This window comes from Argiope bruennichi, chromosome 8, assembly GCF_947563725.1.
Source record: "Argiope bruennichi chromosome 8, qqArgBrue1.1, whole genome shotgun sequence".
NCBI lineage: Eukaryota > Metazoa > Arthropoda > Arachnida > Araneae > Araneidae > Argiope > Argiope bruennichi.
The window spans coordinates 116,877,171-116,900,264 of record NC_079158.1 but is presented as its reverse complement, the minus strand read 5'-3'; the positions used below and the strand labels follow the sequence as shown (position 1 = coordinate 116,900,264).

At 25.1% G+C, this 23,094-nt stretch overlaps 1 protein-coding gene across 1 annotated transcript in view; it reads right to left on the bottom strand.

Annotated features, from left to right (window-relative positions):
• LOC129980937 (AP-5 complex subunit mu-1-like) overlaps positions 1–22,310 on the bottom strand; it is a 29,189-nt gene extending 6,879 nt beyond the window's left edge. The window contains exons 1-10 of the mRNA XM_056091444.1: positions 22,073–22,310; positions 20,705–20,831; positions 18,137–18,238; positions 14,735–14,805; positions 14,556–14,619; positions 11,714–11,842; positions 8,669–8,749; positions 6,262–6,445; positions 3,344–3,459; positions 343–440 (exon numbers count right to left, since the gene is read on the bottom strand). Coding sequence (XP_055947419.1) covers positions 343–440; positions 3,344–3,459; positions 6,262–6,445; positions 8,669–8,749; positions 11,714–11,842; positions 14,556–14,619; positions 14,735–14,805; positions 18,137–18,238; positions 20,705–20,831; positions 22,073–22,140 — 1,040 coding nt within the window. The 5' untranslated portion in view covers positions 22,141–22,310. The remainder of the gene's footprint in view (positions 1–342; positions 441–3,343; positions 3,460–6,261; positions 6,446–8,668; positions 8,750–11,713; positions 11,843–14,555; positions 14,620–14,734; positions 14,806–18,136; positions 18,239–20,704; positions 20,832–22,072) is intronic.
• Between the last annotated feature and the right edge of the window lie 784 nt (positions 22,311–23,094).

The following is a 23,094-nucleotide window of genomic DNA, read 5'->3' as shown; positions in this document are numbered from 1 at the left end:
GAAATACTGGAAGATTTCAATTTATATCGATGCCTAATTTTGAAGTTGCACAAGAGCTATTCTAAAAAAGAACTTTAATTTTAGACATATTAGATAAAGATGATACTTGAGTATGCAATCCTATTAAATTGCACTCAAATGTCATCCACGTTTTTTTTACTACATTAGCGAGAAAATGAAAAAAGATACAATAAAATTACAAAAAAGAAAAATAATGATAAAACTTTTTACAATACCAAAGAAAAGGTTAAATTTCTAAATGTTAAAAATAAATACCATCTGAATGGATATAAAATACAGATAAACTTTAATAACTTATAATAACAAAGAGCAATATTATACCTGTTGAAAAACACAAGGATAAGATCACAGTAGTCAAAACTATTCTTGACTTTGTCATTTAATTTCAACTGGATCAATAGCTCAACTGAATTTTCACCCTAAAAGCAATCACCAGATTAATAAAGTAAAATATGAATTACTGAAACAAAATTCTAACATATATATATCATTTTAAATATTTTAAACCTACTATAATTTAAAAAGAGTATGTTTTGATTTAAGTACTTGATAATTGAATAAAAAAGTGAAACATATGGAATCTATTAATAAAGATCAAGAAATACAGAAAAAATTATTAACTTTTTAAAGAATTAAGATATATTAGAACTATTATATATGTTATTTACTGGGTTTCCACTTTTTGCCTTGTGCATAAAAAACAAAGGTAATTTTATCATGAATAAATGAAATAAATGAATTATCACAATGAAAATTTTGAGGAATTTCTGGATTGAAATCTATTTTAGTGATTGTTTCCTATTGCTAATGATGCCAAGTCACCAATGCTTAAAAAGAAAGATGGCTGTTAAAGTAAATAAGATAGTGAAGTCCCAGTGTCTTTTGGATTAGGGGATAAAGACCTTTGTTGCCAAAAATCCTATTCTCGTCCAATTTCAACCAATCAATCAAGTCCCAGTGAAATGGAATTACTCTGTTTTTTATTAATAATTCTATTTCATTTCTGAGCAATTTAATTATCCAGAATTTGTATATTTTTTCCGAAACATTCTGTATATCAAATTAGCATCTATCATTATGAAGACATAACATTCTTTTTAATATTATATTTTCTATATGTTTTTTTACAATGAAACAGGATGAATTTAACATATACTTCTTCAGTGTTCTTTGAAATATACATTAATTGAAAATATAACAAATGGAAGGATGGTGGATAAAAGAAATGAATGCAATTACGTCAATATGAACTCTTTTGGATATAAAGATGTGTGTCCGTTTTGTTACCACTGTATTTATAACTTAATAAAAATGCTGTTTTTTTTTTTTTTATTTTGGCTTTAAAATTTCTTTCTTGAACCAAACTAAAAGATGGATTAGAAATTAAAACCAGGAGCAAAGATAGCCCCTTGCAAGTTTTTTACTTTTTTTTAATGAACAATTTCAATGAAAGATTAAATTTCTCCTGAATTAAAACACTGATATGGTTTATTGAAGTCTCATTCCACAGATGATTAAATGGAAGGTCTTTGGTAAATTTGATATACTAGTTAGAACAGTATTTGCGATATTTGATATTAAAGATTTTGGTGACAACTAGATTTTGCATTTTAGCATTTGTAGTTAGGCTTTAAATTCAAGTATCCTAATCAAAAAAGTACCATCTTATAGAATTTTCACTGCTCTCTAAAAATATGTGCTTATTCTACATGTGGGTCTGGCAAAAACTTTATACATTAGGATATTTTTTTTTGATTAGTAGCATATTTATTTTATTCCCCATAACTTCCAAACTTTAAAAAATAGGACAAAGTTGTTACAGTATTTGATCCATATGGGTTATTTTATCACCTATTTTTATTTGACAGATTATATACAGAACGAGTTTGATCTAAACTTTTGAATTGTAAGTGTTTTTGGATTCTAGGGACTATGACTGATGAAAATATGCATGAGAAAAACAATTGATATTGGTAGTCTCCCTAAATGGAATTTACTGAAGCTTGGTTCTGGGGGGGGGACACATCGAAATGAGGACGAGATGCTTCCGGCATGGTGGTTGGATCTTGCCATTCTGGAGGGTACACAAATAGGTGGGGGATCTGACTCCTCCCATCGATGACGGGACATACTTCCTTCAAGGAGGGTTGTACTGTGGCCGGTGATGGCCCTTAAGACTCAACCACAGTTTCAGCCAGTGTTGCTGTTGCAGCAGTCCAGTCATTCAGCCTTATGGTTTAAATCCGTGTGCCTTCGTGTTGGGTCGGAGAGTCAGTTGGTTGACTTACTTAAGCTTGTAACATAAAATAATTAATTTTCTTTTCTGACCAAATTATAAGAAAATATTTCAATATCTAACCCTATTTTTTTTATAATTATTTAAAGCAAATTAATTGCATTGCCAAACAATATACAGTAGATTCCCGATTATCCCCGGTGCGGATTATCCGCGCCTGCCGCACTAAGTGTTTTTTTTTTTTTTGCTTCCAAGCAAAGAGAAAATGCTTCCAAAGTAAGAAGCAAACACAAATGACTGATTTCTTCAAAAAGGTGTAGTTTTATAGTTATGCTTTTGTAATTACATAATACATTACAGTATTAAAAGAGTACATATGTATTAATTTTCTGTGTATCCTTGACGCCTCTCTTAAATACAAAGCACTTTTCTGTTTTCATTAACAAAATGCATTTAAGGTTAGTTTTGAGTGATATACTAAAATATTAAGCGTTAGTTAAACATTACCTGCTGTTTATTTTACGTTTTATTGTACATAAAACGATTTGTCAAAGTTGGAATGACTGTTTTCTCTTTTGCTATACCCGTTTTTAGCTTTTTTCTGATCATCCGTGGTTTTTGTTATCCGCGGCGGCCGCGCCACCCAATTCCGCGGATAATCGGGAGTGTACTGTAGCAGGTTATTTTATTGACCATTCTTTCATTTTTTGCATAATTTTTATTAACAAACTATGAAGTATATTCCATGTTTTGATATGTATTCATAAAAAGGGCATATGGTTAAAGTATTGTAATATTAAATGTTTTCAAATTTTTCAAATTAATGTATGAAGTAGTATTGACATTACAAGAAGTTTTATTCTAATATTTTTTTTAGTTTTTCAAAGATAATTAATTATCTTGAATATTATGGATTCTGTTTTGCATTTTATCTAGAAACTTTTGAATATATGTAAAAATGTTTAAATTAAAAAGATTTAACATCTATTATTATCAGCAATAATTTGTTTTCTTTTTTTAAATTTGAACTTCAGGGAACTTGGAAATTAAGTATACATCAGAATCTCTCATTAAAATAATACTGACCAACATTTTAAAAACTCCTTGAATAGGAGGTTCCTTAGGAAACGGAGAACAATACTGAAGCATGATAAATTCATATGAAGGTGGAGAAAATCTTAGACGTTTCAATGACCCTGAGCCTACGATAAAGAAAATAAAATAATTCAAGAAAAGTACAAAATACAAGAACTTATAGTTTATATGCATAATGGTACTTGGAAACATTTCAAATGAACATTTTTTTTTCTATCTACTTTAAATTCAGTCATCTCAGACATTTATATAATTTAGAAGCTCTCAAAGATAACAGTTTTTCATAAAACATAACAACAACTCAAATCAGAATGAAACAAATTCAATGTTTTCCCTTAATTTCATAGATAAAATTTTAACTTTAGCAAGTTTGAAGAAGATAGTATACAAACGTTCATCATATATTTTACTTGAAACCTTGAATTCAGCAATATTAAATTTCACCCATTGAAATATTGCATACTATAGAAGAAAAAAAGAGAATATGCACAATTCATATTTTGAACTTCTTTTAATTATTATGTAAATAGTAAGGTTAGGAAAAGAAAATAGCATCAAAAAGAAAATAATGGCAATCACTATTTTTAAATAGTAAACAATAATTTTTGTCTTAACATACATCATATTTGATAATGAAGGATTTGTTGCAAAAGGGATGTAGCACCAACCCAGGGGAATTTGAAGATACATGTACTATCATGGAGTTAAAAAAACACACACAAAAAAAAACTTGTTTATTTGGTACCAGAAAGACGTAGCTCCAATCATTAGTTCTCGCGTTATCAAATGATGGTGCTTTTGTCTCATTAGTTTGTTGCAATATAGAGGTAGCCCCTGGAGCTACCGCCATTTTGTCCCATCGATCCTGCCTTCGAAAACATTGAAAAATTTACAAGGAAAGTAGAGAGTTTTTCTACTGCATGAACATAATGGTATAATAGAGAACACAAGTAAAAAGTTTGTTGTTACTAAAGTTACCCAAGGAATGATTTTCACCTTCGTTGACCTATTAAAAGGTTTCTTCCTGAAAACTCCTTACATCATTTCTAACAAAAGTATTTTATAATGAAATATAACTTATAAAAAATCCCAAATTAATACAGGAAACATATTATGTAGAGAGAGTATTGGACTACTCTGTAACAAGACTGTAAGAATATTCTTCATCCAAAACATTACTTCATTAATGTTAAACAAGATTCAGCCATCTTACACTCCCACTTAAAAGCCCAAAATATAAAGATGTAATGGAACTAGCTTGCAAATACGTCCCATAAAATGATATGTAGTTCTACCATGGCTTATAAGTCGACGACACAGCAGACGAGCCCAATGTTACAGAGGCAGAGTATGATGATTAATGGGAATATAATTTTTTTATTTTTAAAGCCAAGTTGTATATATATATATATATATATTGTTTATTTACTTCAATTATAATAATATTAAGGTAGAGTGCATTTTTGTTGTGAAATATTTTTCATAGAGGTAGACAGACTATCTATTTGGTTGCAAGAAAGAAATAGTTCCAACATGTGCCACCCCATCTGGAAAATATATTTTTGAATCACAATACAGTCATAATATGTAGGAACAATTAAGAAGATTGATTGAAAGGAAAGTCTTCACACAATTTGGAATTTAGAATTTGCAAATGTTTTTTTAAGGCTTTCTGCAAATTTGAATAATTGGAGTTACCTTCTTTTTACAGCAAACCCTGCAGTTACGTTTAGAAGTCAAATCAATTTATTTTTAATTGTTATTCTAGACAAAAATAGCAGACAAACTGCCTATAAATTAATCACACGATTAAAAAATTGGATGAAAAATATTTTTATAAAATTGTGCAAGATTTATTTTCACATAAACTAGGTTTAAAGATTTTTATTGTTTTAAACAATAGAATTACAATTTTAACAATAGAGGAAGTATTTTTAAAAATATTTTGTTAACAGCAAAAGTTGAATTGATTTACTGAAAAAGCTTTGTTATGTTATTAATACTATTTGTTTATGATGAAATGTATTGAAAACTTTTCATGTTGCAAATTATTTCATAAAAAATTTCATATTGCTGAAAAAAAAAGCAAAATAATTTCTTTTCAATCATTTGTTCAGCAATCCTTGTAACAGCTCTTTGACTAATAATTAATTCATGAACATCTTGTATCTAATTTTTTTAACTGCTGACAAATTTACTTTGATGACTTATTTAATAGCAATAAATTTCCTGCAAAACCTTACCAGCCAAATTTTTTATGAACAAATGTTTCAGATATTTTGGAATAATAATTAATCTAATTGTGATAAAAAAACAGTTTATAATGATAAGTCATATAACCAATGACTAAATATTCACAATTTCAATAAGAAATCTTTCTTCTTTACCCAAAGAAGAAATAGTTATTTATTAAATGTAGCATTTTTCATTGAAACAAATGAAATAAATAAAGAAAAAAAAAAAAAAAAAAACAGATGAAAAGTATTGATTCTGTTTCAATATAATATTATTATGTATTCATTATATTACACTAACTTTTCTAGTTCAATCTTAAAGATGATTCCAGGTATGTTCCAAATTTATATGCCTTCTCTGATAATTTCAGTAATATCAGCATATTATAGTTTTTATAATTTTAGAAATGTTACCAAAAACTTTATTAAGAGTTTTTTACACATACAAAATAAAAAGAGCCAACTAGAAACATGAAAAGGATAATATCTTACATCAATGGGAAACTTTTTTTTCAAATTCATAAAGTTAAAAGAAACATCAAATTATAATAAAAATTATATAAAAAAATATAACAAAAATAATTTTTGCCATAATATTTTTGAATGTTTTATAAAAGGTATTTTTAAAGTCGAATAAAACAGGATCAAACTGTAGAAAAATATGAAGGAACATACCAATTGAAGAAGGACCATGAATGCTGACACAAGGATGTATGACCACAGAATCCAATGACAAAGGCTGACCAGATTCTGTAGATAACAGTAACACAGTAACATCGTTAAGAGAGCCTTCTACATCAGCTTTCACAGAAATTTGTCCAAATGTTTCTAAATGACAGATGCTTCCAGATTGATCACTCTGAAAAAAAAAGTATTGAAGAATATCTAAGAAAACATCAAATTTGTTACCAACCCTTCATTTAAAATTGCACAAAAAAGTACCATTAAAGCATATAACAATAAGAGTTTTTAAAACTTCGTAAATATTAACGTGTCACATTCTAGATCATGACTGCACAACTAAAAAAAAAAGACCTTTTAAAATTATGCTCACAATATGCGAATCTGGAATAATAAAAACAAATGTAAAGAAACCAGCTCTGTAATAAGCTCAGGAACAAATTTGTGGCATTGCTATTAAAAGTACCACTAAGGTTTAAGTACAAAATTTAATTTTTAAGCTGTGTTAATATTCATTTAGGTATGCAATATAATGGCAATGCTTCTAATAAAAGGTCATGTAAAAAAGAAGTATGAGCAATACAAGTCAATAACCAAATTATATCAATAGCATATTTAAGGAGAGAAATATTATAGTTAGAATGTACTGTATCATTGAAAATATTTTGATTTCATAAAAAATGGATATGAATTTTGAATAGAAAGACTGAGATGATAAAGAAAACTCTCAGACATGGCAAAGAGATAAAATCTAACTATTGTGGATTAGGTGAAGAATTTTTTTGTTTGAGTATGCCTATTTAAAATTTAAGGCGTGGGTGACCTTATTTTTCAGAGCTAAGCCATCTTGGAAGACAGAACAAAAATTTAATTATTTTCAGAAATTATATTGGAAATTATTAAATTATATTGGATTTAGGTTTTGATCAGAAATACATAGAAGGATTTAATAACTTTGAAGTGAATATCAAATGGATTTCTTTTAAAATGTGAGGAAGCAATGCTATTTATTAGTAACAATAATGGAGGATTAAAATGGAATAAATAAATTTTTGCAAGCATAGAAAAATCAGCATTACTTTTGGCCCTTATACTTTAAATATTTTAATGCTCACCACAATTTAAATCCTTCATGGCGAATAACTTTATTATTAATTAATTTTTGTAATAATGGAAATTAGATAATCATATAAATATTCTGATTTTACTAAAAAATTAACCTTAAAAACATATTAAACACAACAAGAGAAATGTATTAATAACACTTATTATTATTATTATTATTATTCTCATGGATACATTTGATGTCTAAAACTTATCATATAAATATTTTGCCTAAGTTACAGATGATGAATTTAATTCTTCATTAAAACATAATTTTATTTGTCTTTATAAAAATAAATTTAATAAAACTTTATTACTTAGTTAACCTTTTATATACTATTTTGTGCATCACTAGATTAAATCTATTTCAATTGCAAAAATCCTTTTAAAAAAATCAGTACCCAAGTGTTAATTATTTAGTATGAGTGATGAGAACAATATACATGATTACTTACATAAAAATCGTATTTGTAGTTTTAAATGAAATAATATTTGAAAATGACAATTCAGATCAATTGTTCCTAAAAATTATTTCCCGATGATGAATATTTTTACAGAGGAAATTTAAAAAAAGAAAAGAAAAAATTCATTGCTTGAAACAATAAAGATTAATATTTTTCTAAGTGAATTCATCAAGCCAGGTATTTAACAAATTTAGTAATGAAATTATTAACTTCTCTTAACTTGATTGTATTTGATAATTTGTTAAGAGAAAAATTGGGTTATTCACAATAATCAATTCTGTAAAAGAAAAAAAAAAAGGGGGGGGGGAATCCTTTTTTTTTTTTTTTTATAAACAAGGCATTGCTTAAAACATAAGTAGTATAAAATGATGACAATTTGCAAATAGCATGATACATTTGTAATGCATAGTATAATTTTGCCACTAGTTTCTATAAAATAACTGAAAATTATTGCAGCATAAAAAAATGATTTTCATGAAAGTAAAGATCTAATAACTTTATTAAATTTCTGAACATTTTATAATTGTTTTTTTCAACTATACAATATCTACATTTCAAGAATTATTCACCAAAAGATAAAATTCTTTGCACAGATTTGTATCTTTAGAAGTAGAATAAAAAATTAGCCATAATTATTTGTGTATTAAAAATCATTTCCAGAACTTACTGCTATTCATTTTTTAAAAGTATTAAAAAAAACAATAAATTTTTGTTTTAATGTTATAATTTTTACGAAAAAAAAGATACAGAATTTTATTTCAAATTGTATGACCAAATGAAAAATTGCTTCAGGTATATTTATAAAAAATTATCACTATTTCTTGCTAACTTACCTGAACTGATCTGACAAACTCTAATATTTTAAAACTGATTTGTTGTTTTCCTTTATAATCAAATGGTTTCCAGGCTGGTTGCTGTCAAAATAAAGTTAATACAAGCATATTAAAAGAGTACGAAAAACAATTTTTTAATAAAATCATATTTATTTAGAAATTTACAAAGTAACACAAAAGAATTCCAGTATATAATAAATAGAAATTTATATTTTGATTGAAAAATTTTTTAGATTTTATTTTTATACAATAATATACAAACAGAAATTATTATTGAAATAATTTAACTTACTAAATTAAATCACACATTGAAATAAAAAAAAACATATCATTACAATTATTTGTAACGTAGCTTAATTAAAAACATGCGAACTTCCAATCAATTATCTTTTTAAAAATGCTTTGGTGCTATTTAGCTCTATTTAAAGAATTTTAAGCAATGAGACCTGACATAAGACTGTTCATTTAACACCTATAAATTCCCAGGGAAAAATAGTTTTTATCCATTTCAATAATAACAAACTTATCAATATATATATATATTTTAGCTTTCAAGACCATTAAAAGAACTGCAAAATTATTGTTATACAGATGAGTATACCAGCACACTTTTTAATACAATCTTGATTCTTTTCATGGTACAACGATAGTAAAAGAATATTATGAATGTATAAAAGAATATTTCATTTATTAATTTACATAAAATATTTATTGTTTTGAAAATAGTGAAAAATGCATTCTTTTTTGTGCAGGGGGGAGGAGGAGGGATATATAACTTATTTTTAAACAATCACTGTTCCCAGCATATTTCTATTTTATTAAAAAAATTTCCAAAAGATAAATGATTTACAATGAATGGATTTTAAAGAAAATCAAAATGTTTCACTACTAGCAATCTAATATAAATTTTAAATATTAATATAGATATACACACAATCATAGGAATCAAAATCTGACTTCTAATTAAATCAGAGATTAAAAGCAATATTGGAGACTCTCCTATACTTTCTTACATTTAATAAAAACTTCTTTATAAAAGTATCCTAAAACTTCTTTACTATTTAAAAAAGTCTTATCACCTTGCATGAAAATTGTGGATCTGGGCAAGGTTTTGAACATAAAGATTACTCAGATTTTTACTACTTCAGAATTGGAGGCAAGCTAGAAATGTTCTCACAGTGACACAATATGGCACTTTTTGTGCACCCAAGCTTAAAATTGAGTATCTATTTTAGATGTCTTGCTTTCAACTGATTGAAACCAAACTTAGATACAGACTTATGCCTTTAGTAATAAAATCATATATTAATTTAAATCATTGTATTTTTAAATTATCAACTTCATAAATATGCGAATATATAGACCAACAGATAATCAGTTCATATGCATTTTTTTCCCAAAATTTGATACAGTTATAAATATTTATGATAAAACTGTGTATAAAAGTTTATACATTTACTTTTTTTATTGCATTCATATGCACAAGGACAGACAGCTTCTTGTGAGTGGATTTTGACCAAACTTTTACAGATTTATTTATTTATTTGGTGTAAATACGGCATAAAAAACTTTATCTATTCAATGCATTTTTGGAGTTATTATATTCACAGATAAACATAATCTCCAAAAAAGGATTTCTCAAATTCAGGAATATCTAAAAATGCAGATTCATCAAAATTGTGATGAAAACACTTGTAATATCTTCTCTTTATGTATTTCTTATATGAAAAAGTAAACATAAACCATTTTTTAATGCACAGTTACAAATTAGTCTTTAAATAAAAAAAGGAAATCCCATAAATCCTCCTTTTACACTAACCTTACAACTAAGAAAATGTGTAATTTTATTAGTTTTGTTGTGAAACACCATGGAAATATATTATGATTTATTATCACACACATGCAAGCTTGAATTCACCATGAACATTAGATAAATATAAAAAAAAAAAGGAAGGGAGGAAAAAAAAAAAAAAAAAACTCCAGAAATATCAAGGCCTGAAGTTTTTATGAAGGTCATTTCCAAACAGTGATTCAAACAAGAATTCTTTTTTTCTTGAATTCAATATCAAGTCATATTTTACTTACAAATAATTAAATTCCATTTTTATGCACATTGAGAGGCTCAAAGTAAAAATAAATAACATTTTATTCTTGATTAAAATTAAACAACAATTTAAAACAATCAAACAGCATTTATAATTTTGAGCATTTAGAAAACATAAAATTTTATATTTATAAAATTTAAATATTAATACAACCCCAAAAATACTTCTAAGATACTGCATTTCATTTTAAGAAACAAATTCATTAATCCTTAATTTTTTTACCCTATTTTCTTGTAAATATTGATATAAATAATTTTAATGCAGATAATTTAATAATTTGTTTTAGTTCCTATAGCATGAAATGCTATAAACACATAACTTGATCAGCTATAATATTTTCCACATTTAAACTCTGAAATAATTTTGAAATTCTAATATCATAAGTAGGTTAATAAAAACTGGTAAAACAGTTTAGCATGAAATGAAGTGTATAGTATATACTACTTGGAAAAACTGCATATTTGTTTTAGTAGGAAAGAGAAAGATATATAATACAAATTCATACAAAGCAAAACAGAAATAATGAAATAATTTAAACACCATTCTTTATAAATAATAAAAAAGTGTTTTTATAAACATTATTATTTCAAATGCCCACAATCCATAATGCAAAAAATTGGCTGTTGAAATCTAAAGAATTCAGATTCATAGAAAGCTGTAAATTCTTGCGTATCTTTCAAGGCTAAATAAAATTTTGAAAATATTTCATGCTTGAATATTTTTTAATCATAGTACTTTGAAAAGATAATCTGATAATAAAAAAATGACTGGATAATTTAATTAATAAAAAAACATAAATAGAAAACAAGCAAAAAACTTAATAATTACAATAAATAAAAAAAAAATCCTTAAAATTTATAAAATTGCAGGTTTGATAAAACAACAATTTCTTTAAAATAATAAGAAATAAATTCACCAATATGTAATAATTATTTCTTACCCTTTTAATGAATTTCTGTGCATGAAACTTGTTAATGTAAGGAACAGATGAAAGATCTGTATCAGAAGGAGTCCCAAATGGCATACTCAAGGTCAAATAATTGTCTAAATCTATTAAACAAGTAAGTCTCTGAAAAATAATCAACAATAATTTTAGTTCATATGATTTTTAAAAAGTGCAGTTCTTATTCTATTATTACCAACAAAACAAAACTCAAAAAAAAAAAAAAAAAAAAAAAAAAAAAAAAAAAAAGAAAGAATGTATGCCAGACTTTACAACAAATGTGAGATGAAGCTAGATAGAGCTTCTGTTTCTTGAACACATTTTTTTTTTTAGTTATTATGTTCCAAGATATCTCAAAACAGCAGAAAAGAAATACATAAAGCTTAATCATTAGGTGTTAGTCTTCAGAAAATTTCCTATAGAAACCTCTGAAATAGGTGAATAATTTTTTTCTTTCAGCACTCTTGAATGCTTTTAAGATATTAATTGATTTTTAAATTAAATTTTAAAAGATATATAATTTTGCAAAAACCATTAACTTTTATAAAAATTAAAAATTTTAGATGTTGAAATTTGCAAAACATAACATTCCAGATAATTGTTTTTTCAACTATACAATATTTACATTTCAAGAAGTTCACCAAAAGATAAAATTCTTTGCAGAGATTTGTTTCTTTAGTAGTAGAATAAAAAATTAGCCATAATTATTTGTGTATTAAAAATCATTTCCAGAACTTACTGCTATTCATTTTTTAAAAGTATTAAAAAAACAATAAATTTTTGTTTTAATGTTATAATTTTTACCAAAAAAAGATACAGATTTTTATTTCAAATTGTAAGACCAAATGAAAAATTGCTTTAGGTATATTTATAAAAAATTATCACCATTTCTTGCTAACTCACTTGAACTGATTTGATAAACTCTAATATTTTAAAACTGATTTGTTGTTTTGCTTTATAATCAAATCTTTATAAACAAATTTAGACAGGTATAAACTCCACTCAAAATGAAAGTAATTTCAAGATCATTGATATCTTTAGAGATATGTATTATTAAGTTTTGATACCAATATGCAATAAATAAATAATTAAATAAAAAGCAATTTTTGTAATTTACATTTTTAAAAGAATGACATTTCAAGGATTTTAAATCATAAATACAACAACTGTTATAATTAGATATAAATCATATTATATACAAATAAAGTTTCATAGAAAATTGTGTATGTTTAAAAAAGGAATGCATTAATTTTTTTTTTCCGAATATCTTTCACGTAATGATATATTTCAGTGACAATTAAAGAATTTCTGTTTGGTGATACAACAGTTGAAATGTAATAAGAGTTCATAAATAGTTCTGGAAATAAGCTTTCTGATGCTTTTAAATAATGGTAATCAATAAATTATGAAACTACAATGAATCTCACATATATAGATTATTCATAAATATCTGTTTATAATAAAGTAAGCATGGAACATAACAATGCTTTTAACTTAGAAAAGTCATTCCAAATAATAAAAATATCTATACAGAAAATTAGAGTATCTAGAGAGAGACAACTTATAAAAATAATAATTTTAAAACATAAAACTTTCCATGCCAAAAAAGTTCATTTCCTTTCTATGCCAAGCTGTGTAATTGTTCAGTATAAAGATAAATTGAAAAAGGGAAATCAGAATTTATTAATAAAATTGTTTTAAACAAAGAACTGTAAACATTATGTAGAGATAATTGTGGTACCACTTTCATAAGCAAATGCCATTAATCAGAGCAATACCCACAATCTAAGGAGATAATTTCAATTTAAATTAGTCACAAAAGAAATAAAATTAATGTATTTATGACACAGGAAAGATTTTCAAGCCACACTTTCTACAAAAATTAAACACTTTCTTTGAAAAAAAAAAAAAAAAAAAAAAAAAAAACAACACTTAAAACAGATTGGAGAATTGGTATAGAAGTGAAAATAACATTAAGGCTCAGAATTCAAGATGTCATCTAGCTGATACTTTGAGAATATATGACTGATATAAAACAGAAGCAAAATTAAGATCTGGAAATGACTAACTATAAATCTTAAATAATATGAATAATTTAAAAATGCCATTGCTGTCTTAAATAGATTATGAATGCTTTAATGTATGGGAATTATGATGGAAAAGTATTTTGAGAATAAAATTTATAAATACGATATTCAATTTGATATAGAATGTTACTCTAATATTAATTAAGAAAAGTCATTTCATAGTTTTGTATTCTGCAAGAATAAACTTTCTCTTCTATTTACATTTAAAAAAATTAAAAATAATAAATATCTCTTTTTAACTTGTATTCTACAATAAATAAATATTTCACAATAAAAATACAAAAAAAAAAAAAAAAAAAAAAAAAAAGAAATTTCTAATATCAAAATTTACAGATATACTGAAATCAGCTATCTACAAATAAATTCTGAAAATCATCATACATTTTATTCTAAAAGCATCATTACATTTCAAGGATAAATTAAATAAAAAAAAATTCATTATTTAATAACAATGAGATTTAAGGCATACACTGGAGTAAGCAAACAAAAAGCAGCATACACATTATATGATATTATTTAAACAATATCTGTTTAAATATCTTTTTAAAAATATATATTGAATTTTTATTTCATTAGTGTTACAAAATTATTGGATTTAATTATAAAGAGAAATCAAAAGTACTAAAATAATAAAAAAAGTAAGAAAATCAAAAATATTGTTGATGACAGCAATATTTTTGAATGAAATATTTAAATAAAAGATTAAAAATTTTATATAAAATTAAAAAGAAATGAAAAAAAATTATAATTACATCAGCAGTAGCTAAAAAGTTCAAGACTCCAAGTAAGACAGAAAATCCTACTGATACAGATAATCTAAAGGGAGAGAATAAAAACTAAACATTTTAAAAATTATAAAATCCTACAAGCAAAATCTAGTTTTTTACAATATTAATTATTCATATTTATACTCATTCCATTTGAATCTTACATTTTCAAAAGATCTTTTCTATCAACATTTTTGTCTTCAACAAATGGCACACAACAAACAAGAAAGTAATTCTAGAATAAAGGAAGAAATAACAAATATACAATCATATTCAAAAATTTAATTCAAAGATACATATAAGAAAGGATGTTTAGTTAATGAAACATAAAAAGAACATTCCATTTTTGATACTAATAGGATATTTACATAATTTAAAATAGATTTTATGTATCATAAAAGAAGGCAAATTAACATTTCTATATTAATCTTATAATGCATCATGTAGAAAATTTGGCTACACATTTTTATTTCAGTTTGTAAGCTTCACATGACTATTTCAAAGAACAACAATGAGTGTTTTTGAAATGCTTTTTCTAAATGCATTTTGATAAATATTTATAGAAAAAAAACTGATTTAATTTTGATTTAAATTTGAAACTTTGGAAGATACTAAGATGACTGCTCTATGAATAGTTCTGCCATTAAAAATACTATCAATATTATATAATAATATATCAATAAATAATAAATATATATATATATATATATATATATATATATATATATATATATATATATATATATATATATATATATATATATATATATATATATATATATATATATATATATATATATTTCTTTAGTAAAAAACCTATTTGTAAAAATGGACTTTCACTTTTTTTGCAGAATTGTTATAATGTAATTTGTGTCACATTATTTAGTTAAATAAAAAGTCATGCATTCTAGGGTTAAAGAGTGGTGCATTTTGGGTTACATATCATATGACCAATTTGCTAAATCAAATACTTATTTGGTTAAAAAAAATGGCATGAATTAACAATTTTGCTAAATCTTCAATAATAATAAAGATGGAAATGTAATCCTTGGTTCTATTCTATAAAAGAAGCTCTATATCCACTACAGAACAGGTTAATTGGCATAGACCAACCTAATTTGGTAAAAACTTATTTTGATGGAAATGCATACCACAGAATGAATATCTTTGAAGGTTTAATCAATTAAAAAAGAAATAAGACTTTGTCACTTTTCTGTGATAACTTCTAAAAATATTATAGCACAAAAAAAATCTTTACACTATTTTATAATTTAAAAAATCATCTTTTCAAATTAATAATGCTAATTTAAATATAAAATAATTTGCTCCTGGTTTTTGCATTTAAAAAAATATATACAGTTTTGAATAATTTACATTATTTTATATTAAATTTAAACTGTTTCTTTTTTCAACAAATATTAAATAAAATGTTTTCTTTTTATTATTAAAAATCAAAGAATGATGATTTTATTAATATTCTATAATCTTTGTGGGACGTATATAAATAACTCATTAAGATACCAAGAAATAAACCCAAAATGTTGAAAATGATATATACTTGCCATTTTTAAAATTTTTATCAGTATGTTTCAATCCATGCTGATAACATGGATATAACTAAGATGATATTGGATGTGATCACACAATACATGCAAATTATGCATATAAATTTAATATTAGACATGATAGGAAATGAATGACAAAATAATGAATGATAAAAAATGATTTTACAGTACCATCTTTCAAACTAACCTCTCTATACCATGGATGAAAAAATGAATTAAAACATACAGTCAGTGAAATTTAATTTTTTAAAATTATCCATTAGAACACAGTTGTATATATTATTACAATGTCTATTTCTTTTAAGAGTATCAAAAAAAAAAAAGAACATAAGAGATTATTATATATCGGAATATGACCAGAAGTTAATACAATATAAGTTATTTATGAGATTGAATTAATTATTACACAACTGAATTTGAGTTTTTATCCGATTTATAGAATTATATAAGAAATCTGGGGAAAAGCTTTGTCTTTTATTTGCACCATCAAGATGAAACTGATTAATAAAGAAAGTTCTGTTAGAACGAATTTTCAAAATAATTTAATTAAAGATGTGCAAATAACATCAAGTAAGAGCAGGATCACATCCGCTAACTACATAAATGTTTTAGGATTACAAAAATATTTAAAATCTTATTTCATAAGCAAAAAGATCAAATTATGCATTTACAAAACTTTGATCAGACCCGTTCTCACATATACTGCTGAAATATGGGCAATGACTAAGAAAAATAAAGAGATTTTTTTTCTTTCTATATTTGAAAGTGGAATTTTAAAAAGCATATTTGGGGAATATAAATGTGATAATTATTGGAGAAGAAGAACCAATGTGGAAATCTAGACTATTTAAAAAGTCAGATTTTATTAAATTCATAATAAGATTGGATGACAATAAAGCCACTAAAAAGATCTTTTTGATTAAACTATTTGGTACTCAAAAAAAGAGGGAGTTCAAAACATAGGCAAATCAACTGACTGAAAAAAAATGGGAAATCTTATCCAAGAACAGAAAGGCATGGAATAAAATTTGGTGAAAAGCCAGGTCTTTCTGTCACACCAGTGAAGAAGAAGAGAAATATGCAAGGAGTAGAGGTGATCAATATACTTTTTCAATTCACAATATTTTTTTAGAAAAAAAATTAGCATTTGGATTATTTTTATAAAATATTATTGAAAAGAGAAATAGTAAAGAATATTTCTCCAGATAGCTTGGAATAATTTTATAATAATTTATGCAGATGGAAAATATAATGGATATTTTTGTTTTAGATCAAAATATGATTAGAATAGTTATATTAATAATAGAATTATAATATGCTAATGGAACAATAGGCAACCTTTCCAAAATTATTTGAGTTTTGCTGATAAAAAAAAAATTATTTTTCAGACAGTAATTTCAGCTTTTTATTTGTCAAAAAATCAGTCAATGAAACCAACCAATTAACTATTCAATAAATTTTCTAATACTCACAAAATCATTTAGCACAATATTATGTGACAATTACTGTTCTTCGTGATTGTAAGGTTTCAGTTTCTAAAATAATTCTCTGAGATGCAGATTATAGGCTTAATGTTCCAACTCTCCTAGTGAAAGATCTATTTAAGGCTTAATCAATGAAACCAAAGCTTCAAGCTGTGTAATTACATTTTACTATTACAAATGAAAAAATAAAAATACATAAATATATAATAATATACACAAATTTTAACATGCTGATAAAACAGAAGCCCTGCATAGTAAGAAATGCTTTCATTATTACTTTAAATTTTTTTTTGAGAAACTTCTAAGAACTAGCACAGTTATTCTAGCTAATTGAATATTTACTAATATATAATAATTCTGAATTTTTAATATTATAACTAATCCATATTAGAGTTTTTAAAAATCACAAATATGGATTTCATGTAACACTAAGAAAATCATTATATTTAGTAATAACATTTCTATTAGCAAAAGATTAAGTATTAAATAATGAATTAAACTGAAAAAAAGTACTCACTTGAGCAATTGCAACAACAGGCCAAAGTTCTTTTTTCTCAGTATTTATTCCAATCACAGGTAACTGCATTGTTCCATTTGCCTTATCACGCCACTCAACATACTGTTGAAATATTCAACATCATCTTAATATGCATTCAAATAAGAATTTGAAAAAAAAAAAAAAAAAAGAATTGAAAAAAAAAGTTTACTTAGAAAAAAATTTTACATTTTATGCAATTTTCAAAAAAATCAAATAAAGGAATTCTTAAACCTTTGGTTACTGATTTATTTGAAAAAATTTTACATTTGAAACAGATTAATTTTTAGATGCATTGATTAGTAAATAAAGACAATAGATTTTACAAGTTTGAATGACGAATTAAATGCATCCAGAATTAGAGAAAGCAAGAGAATGAGTCTCAGCTATGAAATAGATTTAAGAAGTTAAGGTATTTTCAATATTTTTTTAAAAATCAGAAACATAATTCTGAAAAGTGAATAAATTATTGAATTATAAAGATATTATTTAATGAGTTTATAGAAACATATACATATGTAACAGACATTATTTACCTCCCCTCCCTCCCCAAGTTACAATTTTGGCTGATTTTAACAGGATTTTTTTTTCTTTTTTAAGATTTATATATATAATACTAAGATAAGCAATGTAATCTATTTAAAAATAAGTGGCAAATATCTAAATTGTCACTTACTTTGAATATTTCAGGTTATCAATGAATAAAAAACAATATTTATACATGAAAATATCTGTTCTATAAATAAATAATTTAAACATTATTAATTAACATCAATAATGTTTCAATAACATATAATAATTATACATATTTCTTAGAAACATGAAAGCAAAAATAAATTACAGCATTTAATCATATTAAAGGGATGGCCGTCATTTGGTCCATTAATTAATTAACTGTGTAGTTTACTTTGAAATTTAATTAGATGTCAACTTCTCAATTTAGAATGATGTAGTCATATTGAATCAACCAAAGAGTCCGACACTTGAAATATTAATGAATTCCATGTAATTTATATATTGAATTTTAATATCTATGTTGATTTAATTTTGATCTATTAGTTAAAAAATATGATTATTCAACACACAACCCTACATGGGCACCACAGTTAAGGGGTTAAAATACAAATAAAGAAAATAATTAACATTTTCATTTAACATTACATTCACCCTCAATTTTTAGCATATGGAAGTATAGTAATATGAAATATAAAAGACACATATATTAAAATTCAATTTAAAAAACCAAACTGAAAAAAATGTTTAAAATATCAACAAAATCCAAAATTTTTTGATTTTTCTAAATTTTCTTTACAAAAATATACTTTTTAAATTTGATTTTTAATTTATAATTACAAATATGGAAGAAACTTTTTCAAATATTTCACTACATACCATGTATTAATGTTGGACACTTCCTTATTATAATGATCCTCTAGATTCAGTTACTAAGGAACTGAAATATATTGTTAAGATCATGGTGAAATCTCACCAAAATGATCAAGCATAATCAGAAATTCACCGGCTTAGCGATGATTTTGTCACAGTTCTAAGATTGCACATGAGGGATGATACAAAAAGATGTACCAAGTGCTTCATAAGAAATGTTATGAACTTAACACTGTGTATGAAAATATTTGTTATCCTCTATTAAAATTAGTACTATATATACAATAACCTTTTTCTTAAACTATGAGGCTCAATTTTAGTAGATAATGAACATGTGTTTTGAAGCTGGAGGAACACATGGTGTTTTTGAAAGATTTCTAAATATTAATAAGCAAATCAGTAAAGAAAATTTTATTAATTTAAAGTAGTTCATTAATTATTTGCAAATAAAATATTCTTAGTTCCCCTTTTCTTTTTCCTTTTTAAAAATTTTTATTCATATTCACAGTAATGAAAATCTTTTTTTCTCCTAATAAATAAAGGCATAGGATATTAGCTTAGAAAATATTTAAGAAGCTTCATTTTAAACCATTTTGTATTTGATGTTATATTTGGACGCATCAAAACAGTAGAACATAGGTGACTGATGTGGCACAAAATATGTTAAATAGGAATAATTCGCAATTTTCTTCAATTAATACAAAATCTGATTTCACCAAAAAGAAATATAATTTTTTATGACATTAATATATATGAGAGAAAAATGACTACAAAATATGCAGAGTGGTCCTAAATTATTGACCACATTGATAAAAAACAAAACAAAATTACACATTCACCTTTTACATTTATTTTAACATCAAAGACATTAGCTTCAAAATCTCATGTACCCATTACACGAACTGCAACACATAACTGTTGCTGCAATCGAAAGTATTATACCAAAAATGCCAGAGAACAATTGGCAAGAAATTCAGTTTCCTCTTGACATATTATGCAATAAGAGAATCTGCCAAAAGAAAATTACTAAATCTTGTTTGTTTTATTAAAAAAAACTTTTTTAGTTTCATGTAATATAATGATTATAATTTTTATTAAAAGTTATAAGATAAAGGAATCCCAACAGTAATTTATGGACATTCATATAATAATAATAATGTTTACCTGTTTTGAATCTGAAGATAATGCCAATCTAACAAGTAAGTTATTAACAAACATTGAAGGTGCTGGAAGGGGAACATAATCATTACCATATGCTTTTTCACATCTTTTTTCAACAGTTGGAAATTGCCTAGAAGTTTGAAATGGTTAAATTTAAGCAAGCAAAAGAAATTATTTACTAGAAGAAGAAGTAATTAAATCTGACAATAGAAAGCTTCAAATTATATAGAACATTCAAAGGAACATGAACTTTGGTCCACATATACATTGATTTTTTCCCCATTGAAATATGCATCCTAAGAACTTTAAAGCTTCATCTTAATCTAATATAATCTAAGATGCAACTTTAAAAAAACAACATCAAACTGAAATTTACAAATTATATATATATATATATATATATATAACAGTAAAACCTAAGATATAAATCTATCAAATCTTAGCAATAATTCTTGGTTATGAAACTAGAGCTAAAGGAATAGTACCAACTTCAAATCTAACAAGTTACTTTATTCTTATAAAGGAAACACTGGACTCTGAAAGAAAAAATTCATAATTTTTCAAAACAAAGACAAAGCTATCAGTCAAATCAGAAACAATAATCTAAGATAATAACTTGAAGACGAAACTATATTACCATATTTTAATTAAAATGATTTAAAGAATATATATATTCTATTATTTTTCAGAGTATTAGAATGTCCATTGTTTGCATTTTAATCAGTGAATTGGCATATAGTTCAGCAAATATGCTAATGACTTATATAATCGCCATAATCATATAGATTGTTCTAAAGTAGTCTTCAAGATTTTAATGGCTTATTTTTTTTTACTTGCAATAAATTTTTAATTCCATTAAAACAGCTGTTTAATGGAAAAAAGTTCTTCACTGATTACAATCTAATATAACAATTAAATTATTATATTAACCCCACAATTAGACAGTTAAAACTTTTTTATCCGTTTGCAGTAAAATAATAAAGTTTTTCTTATTACCTAAAACTATTAGTTCAATTTCTGAGTGTTGTACAATTTTGAGAAAGTAGAGAAAAATTGAAATTGTAAATCTAAGTTTTGCCTTGAAAAAAAAAATAAAATATTTTGCTAAAGAGAAGATTAAACTTATATGCCGATTTCTTTTTTAAACTACTTATAAATATATACTAAACAGCTCCAAAATATATTACGTGTTATTACTTAAAGATGATTAATTATAAAGCAATTAAATGCTTGGAATGAACATACCAAATTATGTACGATCGTATTATTTATTCAGTTTTACTTTTAGAAAATGTCTCCGAAACTATGATGATTACGATAAATTTAATACAAACTCAGAGAAAGTCCTAATACATTATCAACAAAACATACCGTAGAAGTAGAATTTTCCCAAAATCTTCTTTTGATAAATTTATAACTAACACACAACGCAAGCTCATGTTTCTAAGCAAATTTTCTAAATTAAAGATAACTTTCTTTAACTTAAAGCGAAAAATGTACTCTCTATGTCTCTCTTAAGAGAGTACTCCTCACACATAACTAATATAAACAAACGCACATGACAGTGCATCAGATGACATCTTTCAGAATTTGCAAGGAGCAAAAAGGAATTCTACAATTCTATTGGTCTAGAGAATGAACGACTCTGAGCTGTGACGAACGATAGTGAAAAAAAAAATCAGTTTCATTAAAATTTAATAGAAGCTCAGTAAGGTGATTGGTGAATGAGAATGCATGAAAGTGCTGCTTGTAAATACAAGTTAAAAATTAGAAATTTCCGGGAATAATTATATCCATATCAAGAGCTCAAAATTGGCAGTTATGTTGTTTTGTCTGTGATATAAATCAATAATTTTCAAGTTAAACCGATAATATTTGGTGGCAAAATGTAGAATTTGTTAGAAATAACCTTGTTAAATACTGAAAACATGTTTTGTGGTTCCTGCGGCTTAAAATGTCGTTAACCACTGTCGATTAGGACTGTAAATAGTCTTTAGGGCTATTAAGCTGAACTGTGTGATGATCGAAAAACGTGTGTAGTTCAGCAAAAATGGAGAGACGGAAGAGGACCACTCACGTGTTTGGTATTCAAGAAAATCTGGGAGCCAAAAGCGAGTCAGCTTTTGGTGAGTACATGTACACCATATTTTACTGTTTCTGGAGAAAAATGATAGAGAAAAAAGCTAGGGATAATTGCTCTACTTCAAGATTCAAGTGATTTATTTCTTCGCTACCTAGAAATGCCCGTAGTTGTTGATTCGTTACCTAGAAAAAATGTTGGCATTATTCTGAGTACCGAATGTCGCATAAGTAATATTTCACTATATGCAGGAGATAAAGAAACTTTTAAATACAGTTAACGTAAAATTTTGGTCCGAAAATATTAATCTTAA